This window comes from Harpegnathos saltator, unplaced genomic scaffold, assembly GCF_003227715.2.
Source record: "Harpegnathos saltator strain DR-91 unplaced genomic scaffold, Hsal_v8.6 scaffold27, whole genome shotgun sequence".
Taxonomy (NCBI): domain Eukaryota; kingdom Metazoa; phylum Arthropoda; class Insecta; order Hymenoptera; family Formicidae; genus Harpegnathos; species Harpegnathos saltator.
Genome location: NW_020230061.1, coordinates 72,289 through 90,756, shown reverse-complemented (window position 1 = coordinate 90,756; position 18,468 = coordinate 72,289). Strand labels below are relative to the sequence as shown.

The 18,468-nt window shown below is 34.8% G+C and overlaps 3 protein-coding genes and 1 long non-coding RNA gene across 5 annotated transcripts; 2 read left to right on the top strand and 2 right to left on the bottom strand.

The window, feature by feature from the left end:
- Positions 1 to 58: 58 nt before the first annotated feature.
- On the top strand, positions 59 to 4,459 carry LOC105183630 (PI-PLC X domain-containing protein 3). Its single transcript, XM_011141902.3, has 2 exons — positions 59 to 400; positions 2,893 to 4,459. The coding sequence occupies exons 1-2, from the start codon at positions 256 to 258 to the stop codon at positions 3,756 to 3,758; spliced, it is 1,011 nt and encodes a 336-aa protein (XP_011140204.1). The 5' UTR covers positions 59 to 255; the 3' UTR covers positions 3,759 to 4,459.
- Positions 4,460 to 6,306: 1,847 nt separating this feature from the next.
- Positions 6,307 to 9,634, bottom strand: LOC105183631 (coiled-coil domain-containing protein 47). Of its 2 annotated transcripts, none has more exons than XM_011141904.3 (4): positions 9,569 to 9,634; positions 8,080 to 9,073; positions 7,190 to 7,361; positions 6,307 to 6,905 (listed from the first exon to the last, which is right to left on the bottom strand). In XM_011141904.3, the coding sequence occupies exons 1-4, from the start codon at positions 9,615 to 9,617 to the stop codon at positions 6,666 to 6,668; spliced, it is 1,455 nt and encodes a 484-aa protein (XP_011140206.2). In that variant the 5' UTR covers positions 9,618 to 9,634; the 3' UTR covers positions 6,307 to 6,665. The 2 variants fall into 2 exon arrangements, with proteins under 2 accessions (XP_011140206.2, XP_011140205.1); XM_011141903.3 differs by having other exon boundaries at positions 9,439 to 9,598.
- Positions 9,635 to 12,888: 3,254 nt separating this feature from the next.
- Positions 12,889 to 13,949, top strand: LOC112588694 (uncharacterized). The gene is made up of 2 exons (XR_003113000.1): positions 12,889 to 13,033; positions 13,884 to 13,949. It is a non-coding gene; the product is annotated as an uncharacterized LOC112588694 (long non-coding RNA).
- A 3,159-nt stretch (positions 13,950 to 17,108) lies between these two features.
- On the bottom strand, positions 17,109 to 17,873 carry LOC112588692 (uncharacterized). Its single transcript, XM_025299378.1, has 3 exons — positions 17,799 to 17,873; positions 17,562 to 17,667; positions 17,109 to 17,260 (listed from the first exon to the last, which is right to left on the bottom strand). The coding sequence occupies exons 1-3, from the start codon at positions 17,820 to 17,822 to the stop codon at positions 17,109 to 17,111; spliced, it is 282 nt and encodes a 93-aa protein (XP_025155163.1). The 5' UTR covers positions 17,823 to 17,873.
- Positions 17,874 to 18,468: the final 595 nt, after the last annotated feature.

Here is an 18,468-nt window from a genome sequence, read left to right as displayed (position 1 = left end):
GAATGCGCCTCGCAGCTGCATTAACGCGGCGCACTCGGCCTGAAATCATCGTGGGAAAGCACATGAATAACAATAAAGCGCTGACGAGACCGTGGTAGCGCGTCATTTGCGTCGCGGCCGGCTGACACCTGCGACCGCGTGCGTCGCTGCGAGTCGCGCTTCGGGAGCAACCTCGTGACCAGATTCGAATCGGTCTGTATATCGGCCCGCGTATACGATGTGATCGGAACAGCGACCGCCGGAGATCCGAACACCATGGAGGGCAGAGCAGAAGAAGGTAACATCGCCAGAATGCCGAGCAGCGCGGGTGTCGCGGTTTTGAACGACGATCTGGAGTTCTGGATGACACGGTTTCCCGCTGCGCTCAAGAACATACCCATAATATACCTGGCGATACCCGGTATGTTCGAATCTTTCTGCTTTACGCAATGTCATGTTTCTGTCTGAGGCAACGAATGTTCAAAATATATAATCCTTCTACCTTAAGCTTCATTCACGTCTAACCAGCGACGCTCATTAAATACCAAGAATAATAGGAAATTATAGATAATCTGGAAAAAAAGATAGGTGTCTGATGATACATATAAATCTCTCGTGAACATGTAGATTAGGTCAAACCAAATAGTTCATGTACATATAGATCACACATACACTACTCAGAAGTTGGTACCATTTTACGAATACACGTAGATTTTCAAGGTTCTTCTTAGCTGAACTAGTTTGTACTTTTTGTCATTTAACGTGAAATAAATATCATATATAAATTTACGATGAAGAGAAAAGGAACGAAGTTTCAGTGTAGTACTAGTTCAGTTAAAAAGGACAGACTTTAATTGTTAACTAAGGATATTGATATATACGTATGTGATATATACGATATGATCTTCTTTAATTAATAATTAAAAATCTACATGGTTATTCGCTAAATAGTGCAGGATTCTTTCGTCCAATTTGATCTAATCTGCACATACACAAGATATTTATATGTTCTTGTGAGACACCCTATATAAATTTTGCTTCTATGTAGCCATATACAGGAAGACTTAAAACTTGATACTCAAAAGAAAACTACACGATTAATTTTAATCGTTCCGGACGATTCCCTAGATCCAGGGGCCTTTAAATCTGTGCAAGATTTACCCTTATTCAGCCTTTTGAAAGATCATAACAGAGGAATTTGAATAATAATTTCTGATATCACTATTAGTTTAACATTTTTCGTGTCACATATACTTGGATGGTATAGGAAATTCGTCTATGCAAAATATGTAGTCATATATGTTTTAAAACTCTTAGAATTCTCTGGCAATTTAATGGTTAATTCATACAGCACAAAAATTGCATTACATTGTTGCAACGTTGCATGTTGCTGCAACTTTCTGTGCTATATGGGTAAATTTTACATCGGCCTGTATAATTATACGTAATTATATATCAGAGATATCGATATCGGTAACTATACTTATTATATAATTGAAGTAGATGTTTATATTTACGGTAAAAGTATAATGTCGATTGTTAATTGAATAAAACCATTTTCTTCTTCATTGAACAGAACTTTTCCTGTAGAGACATATATAATTGTATATAATTATATATGTGACTATATAAAAACTAAATTCATATATAAATCATGTATAATTACACATAAAAAAACATATTTTTTTTTATATAGTTTTATATAATCATACATAATCATTTTCCTGAAAATTTTTCTTTACCATTCGATCAGTGAGCAAAAATCTTAATAAGTATAAAATAACAATGTGACATTACATTCATATTGTAATTTTGTGCTCACTAATATATGACATAACACATATCAACATACATAATAGTTACATTGTCGAATGAGAATTTATAACATTGATATAATGTTATTGTTGATTAATGTTCACTTAAAGCTTATAACACTCTTATCTCGATGAGTATCATGACGCATCCCGCATTCAATAGGAAAATTTGTTCTTTTTCATAAATTTCTAGTAGAAGATATATTTTCTTACTAGACACAGAATACGATGCGAAACTCGAAGTAAAAAGTATTACAACTTTCTGTCCCCTGATCTATCCATGATCGAAAGCTGAAGAGAATTAATTATTGAAATTTAAAAGATGTGTGTGAGACAATTTTCTAAAAATTCATAATACCGAAATCCGAACACCGAGTAGTCTCCTGAAATATTGTAACAGTTGTACAATCGAGTGCATTAATCTTATTATTATTATTATTTTATTATTATTTTATTTATCTTTTTTATTATCTCTATTTATTTTTGTATTTTTATATTTTTTATATTTTTGGTTATATTTATTTTATTATATTATTTTATGTTATATTTATTCGTATTTATCTTAATGTTTTTATTATCTTCTCATTTGAATGCAGGAAGAATAGCATAAAGCAATCAGTAACTACAGCAAGTATTCACAGAGTGTATTCACATGAGTAGATATTAATATTGTTGTGTGTGTACTGTTTTTAGAGTAATAAATCCTTGAAACGATTCCTCAACACGAAATCCTTGAAACAATTATACAAAGATTGCACTTCGGGAAAATTGCCTTCCGGATTTTGGTATTATGACTCTCGAATTGTTGCAATTTCTAAATTCCGAAATTGCTTCGAAGTGCTCGGTCCGGTTTCCAAGTTGGAGTCTTCACATTTTTGTTTCTAACGTTTCGTGAGCACTTCGGTTCACTCGATGACAAGAAGAGAAGTAACTCGATATACTGAGTCGCTCCTCAGTAGCCATTCCTTCATAAATGTAGACAGTTTCGTTCGACGTAGTTTCCTCCAAGTGTGGTAAAATGGGTGTAAACACAATGACTCAATAATCCATATTTAGCAGCAGATCGAGAGCGATTATAAAAAGAAATAATTTCCAACAGGTTCCCACGACACCATGACTTATACGATCGAGAGGCGCAACGACGTGGGGCCGGACGAACCTACCGTCATCCGAACGCTCGGTCGTTACTGCTCGTTCGTTGCCAAGCCTATTATCTTAAATTGGTCTATTACACAACGTGACGATGTCAAGCAACAGCTCAATGGCGGAATCCGATATTTGGATTTGCGCGTCGCGACGAAGCCGAGAACCAAAGATATATACTTCCTGCATGGCTTGTACGGCTCAGAGATCAGCAAGCCACTGATGGAGGTCGCCGACTGGCTCACCTCGCATGCCAACGAGATCGTTATCCTGGATTTTCAGCACTTCTACGCCTTCACCGACGAGGATCACCATCGTTTCATAGAAAGGATCAATCAGATCTTCCGCGGGAAACTATGTCCGGTCTCGTCTAGGTTCGACCACATCACGCTACAGTGGCTAATTCTCAAGCGGTACCAAGTGTTCGTCATTTATAGAAATGTTTACGCGCACAACTACACGGGTCTGTGGCCGTCTGGTCTCTGGCGCACCATCTGGCCCAACACCGTCCGCGTAGACGAGCTGATTGACTTCCTGAACGTTGAACTGCAAAACAGATCGTTAGATATCGCCTTCGTGTCGCAATGCCTCCTTACACCGGACACGCCCTACGTTTTAAAGCACCTGTGCGGCACCTTGCAAAGGGATCTGGTGCCGCTCTGCCGGAAGGCGATTCTCTCTTGGATCAGTCAGAAACGACCAGGCCGCGGCGGGCTGAATATTGTCATAGCGGACTTCGTATCGGACAACAACTTTCTGTTTTCCAAAACGGTCATTCAGAACAACACGAAGCTGCTGCACAATCACCCGGAAGCGTTCTAGATACGCTTCGTCGCGCTTCCGCTTATTTAAGAGTACAAACGCAACAACAGCCTTGAACTTAGAGGTTTTCACCGGTGCATCATTCAAGATATCTCTATGACATGTTAATTCCGTGCCGATGAATTATCACACGAAGGATCAATTGCTCAGCACGCAACAAATGCTTTTAGCGATATAAATCAACACAATATTCCTTTGTTATTCATTCAATGTGGAACAAGGATAAAAAGATATTTCTGCCAATTGTGCTAAATGGAAAGCATCCAATAAAATGGTGTCGATATTTTAAAATTTAACATGTATTATTAGTTATTGATGAATGTATATTATATTATTTAAAGTTTTCGGTCTATCGTAGTCAATTATACATGTCTGCAGTGTAATGTCTTCAATACTCGATGACTCGATTAAAAATTATTGTTTAGCACGTTGTTTGGAAACTAGACGTGTTTATAATTATAATTATATATAGAGTGCATAAAAAGTATCCAGATGGTATCCAGATATCTCGAAAACTATTTAGCATTTTAGAAAAAAAATGTTTTAGACAAAAGTTGTAAGTAAAGTTGTTTGACAAAAGTTGGTTTCAAGGGGGACATAAAAAGACTACATCATTTTATTTACAGATGGCGCCACTTTCGAGATATCTACTGATCATTATTCTTTTCATAAATGGACAAAACCTAATTTTTTATTATATCTTTATTATATATTTTTACATCTATTTATACCAATCTATCTATATCTATTTCTACTAATTAATTTGAACAATGTTTGTCTGAAACAGTTTTTTTATTTACCTAATATTTTTTGAGATATTTAAAGAAAACTTGGTAACTTTCTTAACATTTAACTTACAATATCACACTATTTGTCGAACAAAAAAATAGTGCTAGACTTTTTTACTCTATTTAGTCTTAAGAATATATTGTTATAACAGTGACCTGACTTTTGTTAATTTGATGATTTTGAAATTTCCAAAGGTCAATAAGTTAACAAAAGTTGGAGCGCTATTGTAACAATATATTTTTGAGACCAAATAGAGTAAAAAAGTTTCATGTCACTTTTTCTTCCGACAAATAGCAAGATATCGTAAGTTAAATATTTAAATATACAGAAAAAGTTATCAAGTTTTTCTTAAATATCTCAAAAAATATTAGACAAGCAAAAAAATGTTTCAGACAAAAGTTGTTAAAATTAATTGGTAGAAAAAAATGATATAATAAAAAATTGGGATTTCCATTTATGAAAATTAATGGTCAGTGAATATCTTGAAAATGGTACCATCTATAAACAAAATGATATAGATGTTTTATGTTCCCCTTGAAACCATACAACTTTTGTCTGAAACATTTTTTTCTAAAATGCTTAGTTTTCGAGATATTTCACCGTCCCGGTACTTTTTATATACTCTGTATATACAGGGTGTTTAGAAAAAAAGGTTCAAGACAAGGGCAAATAGTACTTACAAAATGGAGGAAAAAAGTCCTAACAAACATGGATTGAAAAATTAATATTGTCAGAATTATGAACAATTATTTATTTTAATTAAAGCAAGTGACTTACTCGCTTCTAGTGCTCACAAAATCCATAGAAGATTTCCTATATGTTCCCTTATTTCTACATATACTTCATATCTTCACATTACAAAACTGCAAATTTTCAAAAATCCACGGCTTTGTTGTAACTATTTGTTAGATATTTATTTTCCGATGTAATTCGTCTGTCATTTATCGGTGAAGAATACATCATGAAATTCCCATAAAAGAAAGTCCAGGAGATTTAATCAGGAGAAGGAAACAATGGGACTGGTTTATTCCGTCCAATCTATTTTTCACTGAAGGACTTATTTAAATATAAAACGAATTATATAAAAAAATACAAGATACTTATCAAATAATCAGGCCGAAATTTTTGAAAGAATTCGCAATTCCATGGTATGAAATTGTGAGGTATGTTGCAAAAATAGGAGAACATGTAGAAAATCTGTACACTTTGCAAGCACCAGAAGCGAGTAGTCACTTGCTTTAATTAAAATACATAATTGTCCATAATTCTGACAATATTCATTTTTCGATCCATATTTATTAGGTCGATTTTCTACCATTTTATGAGTACTATCTGCCTTTAAAGTCCTAAACCCTTTTTTTAAACACACGCTATATATATAATCATTTATTCTCAACTTTGCACTCTCTAGGATAAGCTTAAGTCTAACTTTTTATACAGTTCCACTTACAATGGATATAATAACAATGAGAGCACTAAATACGTTTGATAAATATATTATTAAGTTGGAATAATATTCTTAAATAATATAAATTGTTAAACTGGGACGATAGATTCATGTCGAGTATAGAAAGTTTCTTGGAATGTTAGTATGAATCTTTTTTTAAATGCGAATGCTTTAGATGCGTCGCCCTCAGGACGATAATTTCAGAAAGCAATAATTTCATCGCTACTTTTTGTTGATCGATTCATTGGTACGTCCATGTAGTATCAAGAAAAGGCATGAATATTATTACTACGTACATATATGTACATATAGTATACGCTAGAGTTTATTACATTTCTCGTTTTCAACATGAAATATCTATGATATTTAAGTATACAAGCTGGCAGTAGGGCAAACAAAGTATACATTATACAATAAATTACAGGATATTCTCGTTCGCACAGTCGTTTGTACTTTCTTCGATAAGTTCGATACTTCGCGCGAGAATGTCGAGTGAATAGGAGATAATCTGACGAAGGATACAAGTTTGACTTTATATCTTGTGAGTAATTTGAATGAAGTATATTTTTTCAATGTATCTATGAAATTTCTTCTAGAGTATTTCAACGATAATGATGAACTCATGGCTCTCTAGAATTCGCACTGCACTCGCTAATCTCGGTCGTACCTGGTCATAAGGCTTTCACCTTGAGCTGCTTCATTCTAGGAGCGCGCTTCTTCGCCAACCTACGTTGTTCCTTCTCCTCCCATTTACGCTGCTTTTCGGGATCTTCCTCTTGAAGGATCCTTTCCTTTTCGGCTCTGCGACGTTCCTCTCGCTTTTGCGCCGCCGCTTCGGCTCTCGCCGCGTGCGTCGTCTTCAAGAAAGCTTCCTCCACTCTGAGTCGATTTTTATCAGCCTTGTTTTTGCCCTGCAAATTTGTTATTCAAAAATGCAAAATCTCACGAATGTTCCCCATTATGAAGACTCTTATTTTCTCGTTCCAATAATTAATAAGTCAGCCATAAAATTGACAAGACATAGTCTGCTTTTTATCTAGGTGATTTTGTCACATTATTTTGTTTTATATATTTGCTCAAACAAATATAATACAATTATCATTGCATGAATGTCTACTTATTCTTTTGCTTATGACATCATTAATCGAGAGAACGCGACGAGCGAGCAGGAACCTTGAAGCGAAAAGATACAAACCTCCTTAGACAATTTGAAACGTCGTAGCTTATCGAGCAAATAAAAAGTGAAATGAAGTAATATCTTAAGTTTCTGTCGAGTCTCCACGTCATAAGTGCGGCCTTTAAGACTTATATTCAGGCCTACCATCAGCACCCTCCTCACCTCAGGCATTGTCAATTGAGCAGTGTCTCTGGAATAAAATTGAAATATTAACATTTTGCACTTCGAGCGAACTAAATAATGGAGCTATCTAAAATCTTTTATGAAACCCGACTGAAAAAATCACAGTAACATTTGGCGAATTTAGATCTAAATGTATAAACTAGTCATTACTTTAATTGAAAAGCATATTTCGCGACAATTTTTGAATTTTATAAAAAAGTTTAGATATAACACAGCACTTTTAGAGTGCAAATGATTAACACACAAAGGATAATCATGAATTTTCTTTTGTAACATATAATAATTATTAGCACAGCCAATTTCATGTAATGAGAAAACAAAAAATCTCGTAACCAATCTTTTGCATTTGAGATTTGAGAAACAAGAAATCTCCCAACTCATCTTCTGTGTTAAAAGAAGTAAATGTTATAAGCATTGATCAAATAATCAAATATTTAGAAGAATAATCAGATATTTATATTTACTCTTATTAGTTTCTATTTGAGTAGTATATAAATAGTATTTTCTCAGCCTACTATCTATAAAATATTCAAATCCTTATAACAATTAAAAATTAAAAATTATCTATATAACAAAAAATTATTTACATAAAAATTAAAAATTAAAAAAGTAAAAGTTTTATCTATAGATCTTTAAGCGTTCCATTAAAAAAAAATTTATTTCTTATAAGTACTGATATAATCGCAATGCAATATAAATAATATGATCAATAAATCTTCACTTACTCTTGTTGCTTGCGTCCACTAAATTGATCACTAATGTGAATATAATCTATGTGAGGTGCAAACTTTGAGAAGATATACTGAACCCTAGTGTCCAGAATAGCCGATGCCGCTTCTGCGATTTCGGACATCACGCAAAAACCCGATGGAAGACCGAACTTCTCTGCCGGCCGTTTCTCTGGACAATACATACTGATATCAGCCATATCACGTACCAGATGCATTGCTGTTCGCTTTGAGGCAACTGCCAGTACAAAATTATCTGTCTCATCTTTTGAGATCTCTACATGTATATGAGCTTGATCATTTTGCGGGCGTACCAGCTGAGCTAACACAGCGACTAAATCTTGTCGTTTGATTAATTTCAACTCAACGAGCATCGAATCACACCCGACACGTCCAGAACAATACAAACTATACTGGGATTCACTCTCTTTCATCAAACCGTTGTCGTTTGCATTGTCACTTGATCTACCTGTATGGCCAATCAAAGAGAAATTCTCATTCAATACTTGCTGCTGATCCATCAGCCATTGCTCAGCTATACGAGCATTTCTGGAACGTCCTACCATGTAATTGATAAAATACACTAACAGTCCAGTGATCATCAGTATTTCTAGATAAAAACTATCCCATCTGTCCCGCAGATGTAATGGAACTTTTGTGATAGTTAACGTGGAAGGCTCATCAGTTTTTGGACCAGAGTTACCAGTTGTAACATCCAGTCCCTCAAACTCTTCCTCATCTTGAAAGTGATCAAATTCACTGTCTCCGTCTGCAACCAGGACATCGTCTTCCTCAAAGTCCTGATTCAAATTGCTTTCTTGAGCTGAATCTACTACACGTTCATTGTGTATATTCAACTTCTCTTCTTCAAAGTCTTCAAATTCTGCAAACTCATTGTCTTCAGGTATTTCCTCATGGAAATGAGCTGTGACCCATAGATTAGTAGCAACTAATATGATATGCACTATCACAATCCACAATTTCATGTTATCTGGAATAGTAAAGAATAAACTCTATATACCTATATATACATAACTGCAAAATTATATGTAAAAGAACTGTATAGTATTTTATATTTTGCCTTAAAATTATGATCAATATATATTTCACTAACAATTCCACTTTGAATTTCTTGTTGAATTTTATTGAAGAAATACATGATTATAAAAATATTTACTATAATAATACAACTAATGTAAAATTTAGCTAGTAATTGCATATGCAATAAGTAATCAGTATATTTCATTCCGTGATATTTTGAAGTGTGTGACAACACTGAGATAGAATGAAATGTTCAGAATTGAAATACAATGCCGAGTCCCATTTAATTAACCTAACATGTATCATCGGACTTACGCTACTAGTGATATATATCTTATTAATAGATAAAAAAGAATTTATATGAAGAGACGACTATTTTTCGTCATTGATCTCGATTATGAAGTAAAAGAAGCGAACTATAATGAACACTATGACAATACTACACCAATGAAATGTAAATGACTTGCGTCGACTGCATGCCACGAAGTCACCATCAGACTGTACGTACCGACGTCATTTCCTCAAAGGAATTTTATAATTTCAAATTTCTTATTGTTTTTCTTCGTTCATATGTTAAGTACGAAATTTGCATGATATATAGGTTATTTATTTATTTATATTTTTACTAGTATTCCTGTAGATAAAACATATGAAACAATACTCTTTTGGAAAACCTGCTTCATTAATCCATAAAAAGTGATAGAATAACAGTGACAAAAATAAATGTTCTTCATAAATCTACATAGTGACTGAAACACACTTTTTAATATGTATTCTGGTTACATGAGATACATATTTATTTAGACTAATTCAAATATATTTTTGTTTTCGTAATATCTTATCAGTATCATCAGAAGAAAGAACAAAACTGCCTTTCTCATGAACTACGTTTACACGGCAAGGTTAATCCGGATTAGTAACAACCGTAGTTAGTGAATTCTTTGATTCGATTGGTATATTCTTTTAGATCTAAAAATATACTCTAATCGGATTCGAGACTGCACTAACTACGGTAGTTACTAAGGTTGTGTTCCAATATTCACTGCCAGCACTGAAAATCTATAATATACGTGACACAAACTATGTATTTTCAGTACTGGCAGTGAATTTTGGAACACAGCCTACGTCGAAGTTAGAAGCCGTGTAAACATAGTCTATTACACATGGGCCGGGGGGTTGGGGAGGGAATACGGGAGTAGTTCCCCCGACTCCCCTCCTCACGGTCCGACAGGTAGACATCCCGCAGGGGTTTTAGTCGGTAAGAGTCCGACATAACCCCCTTCCCCTCCAAGGGGAGGGGGTATCCATGATGGATTTCCCCTGCGTGACCAAAAAAAAAAAAGTCTATTACACATAAGAGAATAAACCAATTAGTTTTCTTTATTTCCCTCCTCAGGACAGAAATGAAGAACTCTGATTGGTTGATTCTGTTATGCGTTGTGTATTATGCGTTATGCAGAAGTCTGTGCTCTGGCCCTATATCTAGAATGCGTTCCGTTTCACGCATATGCGCTCATTTATCTATAGTTCATGTCACGTATAATATAAAAAATGCGCGCATATGGGTGAAACGGAACGCACTCTTTGGGCCAGAGCACAGACTTCTACCAGAGAGAAGCCTGTGCTGAGGATGAAATCAGATGGACGCGGAAAGCGGAGAGCGGAATAGAGAGGCGTAAAAAGGCAGCCAATCAAAATAAGTCCGCTCGCCGAATAAATATGCGTGTGAAAACGCGCGTGAACTGACGAACGGAATGCACACTCAACAATCAGTAGATCGCGGGTTAGATAACTTTAAATCTACTTATTTTTTATTTTATATTTGAAAAATGGATTCAAAAGATACTAGAAATCAAGTAAGTTTGTATATAATTAAAATACTATCAATAATTTTTTTATTTCGTTAACAAATATAAGTATATATATATGTATGTATAAATATATATATAATTTTTACAGTATTACCGTTGTAATTATTGTAAATTTCGATTGCCTACACAAAATTATAACCTTCTAGATCATAGTTGTTTTGCAAATATGGATGTAGAAAAGGAAACATTGTATCTCAATGAAAAAAATATTTTATATAAAGGTATGATTATAGCCTTATGATAGTAAAATATTAAAATGGTTTAATATTCTAATTAATAAATAATTATTTAATATAGGGCCAAGTGTAGAGAAAGAATGCACTGAACAGACTCGTAATACAGATTCTTGTGATATTAACTATAATAATAATGAAGAAATGTTGCATGATGAAACACTTACTGCTGGCAAAAAAAAGAAAGGAATAGGTAAAGAAAATAATGTTTGGAAAGATTTAGATGAAAAATTAATTCAAGCGGTTCAAGAAAGACCATGTTTATGGAATCATCAGTTACAAGTTAAATGTCGAGGTATTTATAATGTAAAAGAGTTGTGGGCACAAGTGAAAAAGGATTTAAGGGTCTACAGGAGCCAGAGACAAATCCAGCGTTGACTTTGGAGGCCTCGTGCGGTGAGATCGCGAACCAACACCGTGCGCGCGAGCGCAAGAGCAGGGAGGTTGGGTCAAGTCAGTTTGACAAGGACGAACAATCGATCGCACTGTCCTTGTCTTACTCACTCGGGCATTTCGCCGGCCGATACACGGCGAGAAAATGCTTTGCAGACTTTTGGGTGAATGAGCTAAGCGTCGCAGCGACTTACGTGCAATACCATTTTACAAATTGACGTATTTTGTCTAGCTGACATTATATATCACCGCCAAATTATTATAGCATGTTCCTTATATTATTCCCGAGATCTCCACAAAGCCAGATTTTGCAATCCGGCCGTCCAAAATTTATGAAAAATAAATGAAGCGTCCGCCGTACCAAGCATCGCAGCGAATCACTCCAAAAATTATTTTACAAGATGCAAAATTTCGCCTCGTTGAAGATACGTATAATTGCTAAACTGTTACAGCATCTTCCTTGAACTATCCCTGAGGACCTTATACAGCCAGATTTTACAATTCGGCCGTTCAAAATTTATAATATATAAATAAAATATCAACCGTACTAGGAATTGCAGCGAGTTAGGTGGAATATCATTTTACAAGAAGCAATATTTTGCCTTATTGACGTAATGATCATGAACTTGTTATAGTTACTTGTTATATCTTCCTACAACTATTTCCGAGATCTCTACAGAGTTAGATTTTACAAACAGGCCGTCAACAATTTATTATACATAATTAAAGCGTCAGCTGTACCAAATATCGCAGCGAATCAGGCGGAATACAATTTTACAAGAACAAATATATTGCCTCGTTGACAATATATATAACCACCAAATTATTATGGTATCTTCCTTGAACTATCCCTGAGAACCCTACAGAGCCAGATTTTGCAATCCGGCCGTCAAAAATTTATCATACATTAATAAAGCGTTCGCTGTACCAAGCGTCGCCGCGAGTCACTCGAAATATCATTTCACGAGATGCAAAATTTCGTCTCTTTGACGATACGTATTATTACCAAATTGTTGCAGCATCTTCTTCGTACTATTCCCAAGATCGGTACAAAGCCGGATTTTGCAATCCGGTCGTCAAAAATTTATAATATATAAATAAAGCGCCCGTCGTACCAGGCGTTGGAGCGAGTCAGGTGAAAAATCATTGTAGGAGATGCAAAATTTCACCTCGTTGACGATATGTTTCACTGCCATATTGTTATAGCATCTTTTTTTAACTATCCCCGAGAAACCTACAGAGCCAGATTTTGCAGTGAGGCTGTGAAAAATATATCGACACCGAAGGAACGACACCGCCACAGAGGACGTAATCAACGTAGAACGGCATCCGGCCCAAAGATATAGTGCGACTTATGGAGTGACGAGCGTGCAGACGAGGAAGAGGAGCAGGCCCAGCAAGACCCGACATAAGGTATATAGCACTGTTGAATAAACACGCAATATTTACAAGATATTGTGAAAATATAGATGTTGAATATTTCGTAAATATTCTAATGTCCGACATTTTCAGGCATGAAAAGGGTATGATAAATATCTAAACATATATGTCATACGTATGGTTTTAAAAAGAATTCCGATTTATAAAAGATGTATGAACAATATCATAAATATTTTTAGATATTTATCATATTTTTTCCATAGTTGAAAATCTCAGACATTAGAATATTTATAATATATCCAACATCTATGTTTTTAAAATATCTTGTAAATATTGTGTGGTATCTGAATAGTGAGGAGTGATACATCTGCTGGAAATATTTAGCTGAATTTCTCCCTCATATATGACACAATTTCAATATTATTTCGTTAATGGCTGCGTTCAGCAGAACAAAGTGATCAGTGAACGCTTAGTGATTATTTTGTCTGTGACTAGAGTATTCTTTTATATTTTTCATAGGCCCAGAAGTATTTGCCAATCAGGAGCGAGAATCACTAACCGTTCACTGATCATTTTGTTCTTCTGAACGCAGCCAATGTATACAGTTTTCTGTAATATTCAATGCATTTCACGGTATGTTGTTTAATATGTATTGAATATCACTGAAAAATGCCTACATTCATGAAATAATACAGAAATAGGGTCATGTAAGAGAGAAATGTAGCAAAGCATTTACAGCAGGGATCATTCCTCACTGATTACTGGTAGTAAAGTTATATGTTCTTCAATTTTTCATTTTCGTTCCCTGTATTTTATTTGACCTCATCTATTAATCGCGTCCGTCATATATATTAAAAAATATAAATAATTTCTAAATTTACAGATGCATGGGACGAGGATGAGGTCGAAGACAACACTCACGGTCGCAGGAGGTCGAGAGAGAGAGAGAGAGAGAGAGAGAGAGAGAGAGAGAGAGAGAGAGATGCAGGAATAATAATTACTTAACTGATATTAACTGCCGTAATTTTAATATTCACTAAATCTGATCATAACCCAGCAAACACAATATAACTGTTATATAACATATGTGTTATATAACAGTTATATTGTTAAATAGAAAATTACAACTAACATGCACGTTACATGTAATATTGTGTTTGCTGGGGATTTAATGATATTTCGTACAGTTAAGACTGCATATATATTTGCGCAAAAAGAATAAGCTATTCAAAGCAAATGTCATTAAATATTTTATTACCTGCGCCAATGTTTATTTGTTGCGCTATGTTTTATAGCATTGCTGTTATAAAAATGTATGCATAGCAGATTAATCTGTATATGACACATCTAAGATTTATATAATTTTTATTGTAAGAAATTATTAGGAGCGCAAAAAAGTTCTGAGCCTTTTTTTGCAAAATTCAAAATTTATTTAAAAACAAACAAAACTATATTAATCAACGAAATATTCCCCGTTTGCATCGATGACCTTTTGCCATCTTTCGGGCAGCTTGCGAATTCCCTGATGGTAGAAGCTCACCGGCTTCGAGGCGATAAAGTCATCAATGCATTTTCGCATCTCTTCAAGTGTCACAAAATGTGTATCAGCCAAGAAATGCTGCAGAGACCGGAATAGGTAGTAATCGGAAGGCGCCATGTCTGGGCTATACGCCGCGTGCAGGAGAAGTTCCCAGCCTAACGCAAAGATATGGTCCTGAGTCACTTTCGCAACATGTGGTCGGGCATTGTCATGAAGCAGTATCACTTTACGACGTCCTTTGCCAGTAAATGGCCTCTTTTCTTCAAACGCATCGCTCAAATTGCTCAATTGTTGCTGATAGCGATCTGCCGTTACTGTTTCACCCGGCTGTAACAACTCGTAATACAATACACCTTTCCAATCCCACCATATGCAAAGCAAAACCTTCTTGGCGTGGATATTGGTCTTTGGCGTCGATGTCGAAGGTTGACCAGGGTCAACCCATGATTTTTACGCTTCGGATTATCATAAAGTATCCACTTTTCATCACTTGTAATGATTTGGTGCAGAAAATCCTTTTTCCGGAACCTTGAAAGCAAAGTGAGTGCCGTGTCACGCCGTCGATTTTTGTTGTCTTCGGACAGTGCATGCGGAATCCATCTGCCTTCCTTTTGAACTTTTTCCATTGCACGTGTAAACGTGTGGAAATGGCTTGTCACGTAACGCCAAGTTGCTCTGCAAGCTCCTTTTCAGTTTGTGCAGAGTCTATATCCAACAATGCTTGCAGTTCGTCCGTTTCAATCTTTTGAGAGCGTCCAGCACGCGGTTCATCTTCAAGACTGAAATCTCCTTGGCGAAATTTTTGATACCACCTTTTACACGTAGCATAACTTACAGCGTTCTCTCCATATGCAACACAGATCATTTCAGTGGCTTCAGCAGCATTTTTCTTCAGATGAAACACGAAGTGGATGGAAAATCGAATATGCTCTTTTGTTATTGCCATCGTGAACACTGCTGATTTTAAGGTTATGTGCATCAAACGCCAAATCGCACAATGTTTCGAAAGACCAAATGTCACTGCTTTAAAACCGCAAGAGGGCGGGAAAATTAATGCAATTTAAATTGTGGTTTCAGTAGTATGAAATCTAGGGCTCAGAACTTTTTTGCGCTCCTAATATATTATTTTATATTGTTTTTAAGTAAATACATCCATCCCAGATTCTTTTCTACATTACGCATAACATTTACATTTATTTATATACGTTGGATTAGTATTACATATGTTGAAATTCGTAAACATCACAATACAGGTTGCGTGAAAAGTTCGCGGAGCGGCATCTATAAGTAAACGGTAGAATTATAAATTGTAGTCGGTTACATAGAATCACTCTTCACATGAACCTAGGTTAGGTTTCATTTCCATCTGTCAATTTTTTCTGTGTTTACAAGCCAATTGAAGTTGACGTGTCAGTATATTTGTTTGCAATCGAAAATTTGAAACAGCGTGCAGTGATTGAGTTCTTTGTTAAAAAAGGTTTAAAGGCAATGGAAATTCATTCCGAGATGGTAAATGTGTTAAGGGAATCTGCTCCTTCAAAAACAATGGTTTGTAAATGGGTACTTGAGTTTCAACGTGATCGTACAAGCATTGAAGATGATCCACGCAGTGGACATCCAAAAAGCACATCAACACCAGAAATCATTGATTGAAATATATGTTATTGTTTCTGAAGATCCAAGTGTGACTACGCGTGAAATTGCTCATACCATAGACATTTCAGATGAACAGGTACGGTATATTTTGCATAAAGAATTACAAATGAAAAAGGTGTTTGGAAAAGTGGTGCCGCATACGTTAACAATTCAACAAAAACTCGCTCGAAAGCAAATTTCTCAGCGTCATTTGGATCGTTTTAAGAAGAATAAAACCGATTTTGTGCGTCGTTTTATAACTATGGATGAGACTTGGATCTATCACCATGATCCTAAATTGAAACAGGAACGTTTACAGTCGACTGAAGCTGGATGTTCAACTGCAAAGCAAACAAAGCATGAAAACTCGGCAAAAAAAGTTTTGGCATCAGTTTTTTGGGATGCTGAAGGGATTTTGTTAATTGACTATCTGGAAAAAGGTAAAACAATTAACTCTGAATATTATTGTAACCTTTTGGATCAATTGGACGCAAAAATTCGTAAGAAAAGACCTGGTTTGCAGCACAAACAAATCATTTTTCACCAAGACAACGCACCTGCTCACACAAGTGTTTTGTCAGTGTCTAAATTCAATGAATTGAAGTACAAATTGCTTGATCATCTATCGTATTTGTCAGATTTGGCACCCAGCGACTTCTATCTGTTCCGAAACCTGAAATAATTCCTCCGTGGAAAGCATTTTTTATCGAATAAAGAAGCTATAGAAGCCATAGAGGCATATTTCGTAGACCTTCCAGAAACACACTTCCGCGATGGAATAAAATTATTGGAGAGCCATTGGGCCAAGTGTATTGAAGTTAATGGAGACTATATTGAAGAATAAAATCATTTTTAGAATTTGGTATTCTTTATTTCAGTTTCGCTCCGCGAACTTTTCACGCAACTGTATATCAATAAGATATTTCTCAGATGTCAGTCGATTTCTAACTTACGGAATGTCCCATTAATTCCGAATAATTCATCCGCATTTATTACGTGATCAGTTCGTAGAGATTCGTTGCTCTTAACTTTTTCTTGCTCCAGTAACCATTCCCTTCGTTCCAACAATTTCGCATGCCACATATCTGGAATAAGATAACATCAAAATAAGGTCATAAAATTTCAAGCTATCTTCCTATGTTCAAATAATGATTATTTCAATTTTTTAGTCTATAAATATTAATGGATTTATATATTATGAAGGAATGAATAATTATTGTTATTAGATATCGAAGAAGGGCAGACATGATTTTTCATAAAAAGGAAAACTGAATGGAAAGTACTATACTTTTGATCTGCGCGATCTGACTCTTTTATACACATTTAAGTTGAAATTATAAAATTATTAAGAAATTTATGTATTCGTAATATCGATCTATGCAGTACCTGTTAGAGCTTCCAATGACGGTTCCTCACCGCCATAATCCGCGGGTAAATTAGATTTTGATATTATTTCATATATTGATTCTATTCCGGATTCGAAAACTTTCACCTAAAAATGTCACCGTTGGTCAAAATCTCACAATTTGATTTAAAAACTAAATGTTTGCATAATGACAATTAGCATAATCACAATTACAGATTTGAATTTTTTGAATATTTGTATTATCATTTTGTACTTACTCTCTCATAAATTTTTGGACTCATAAACGCTTTTATTAACTGTAAGAATCTACCGATATAAGATGGTGCGTTTATTATTTATATAAATTTCTTTGTACCTCAAACCGTATGCTTCCTGAACAGTTTGAACAAATCACAAATTAATTTGACCAAGACATTATATAGTGTATGTGAGGTGCGGTTACTTACCAGGCAAAGGTTATACTTTCTTATAAGGCTTGGTGTGTGTTTAAGCAAATGATTAAAAGTAAAATAAGCAAAATCAACTATTATAATATCAGAATTTACCATGTCTTCCTCTATACGTATGTCTGTTAACATGCATGTGTATCTGTAACGTGAAGAAACAATACAATACATATCTTTCATCGATTTTATTTTATTTTTTCATTTTCAATGAATTTGTATATTCTATGGACTTGTCTTACGTTCGTAAAATCGCAACGAGAAAATCTATTTAATTTTTACGCTGACCTAATTTTTATTATAATTGATAATTCGAAAAAAATACAATCAATAGAGATGTACATTCTTTATAATTCTTTATAACCTTCTTTATAATTCTTTCTGTCAGAAACAAATGTTATTCGTTAAATTCGTGACATGATTTGTCCTGAGTTTTTTATGTTATTCGAAACTGCGGATAAACAAAAGCATGCGCGATAAATTC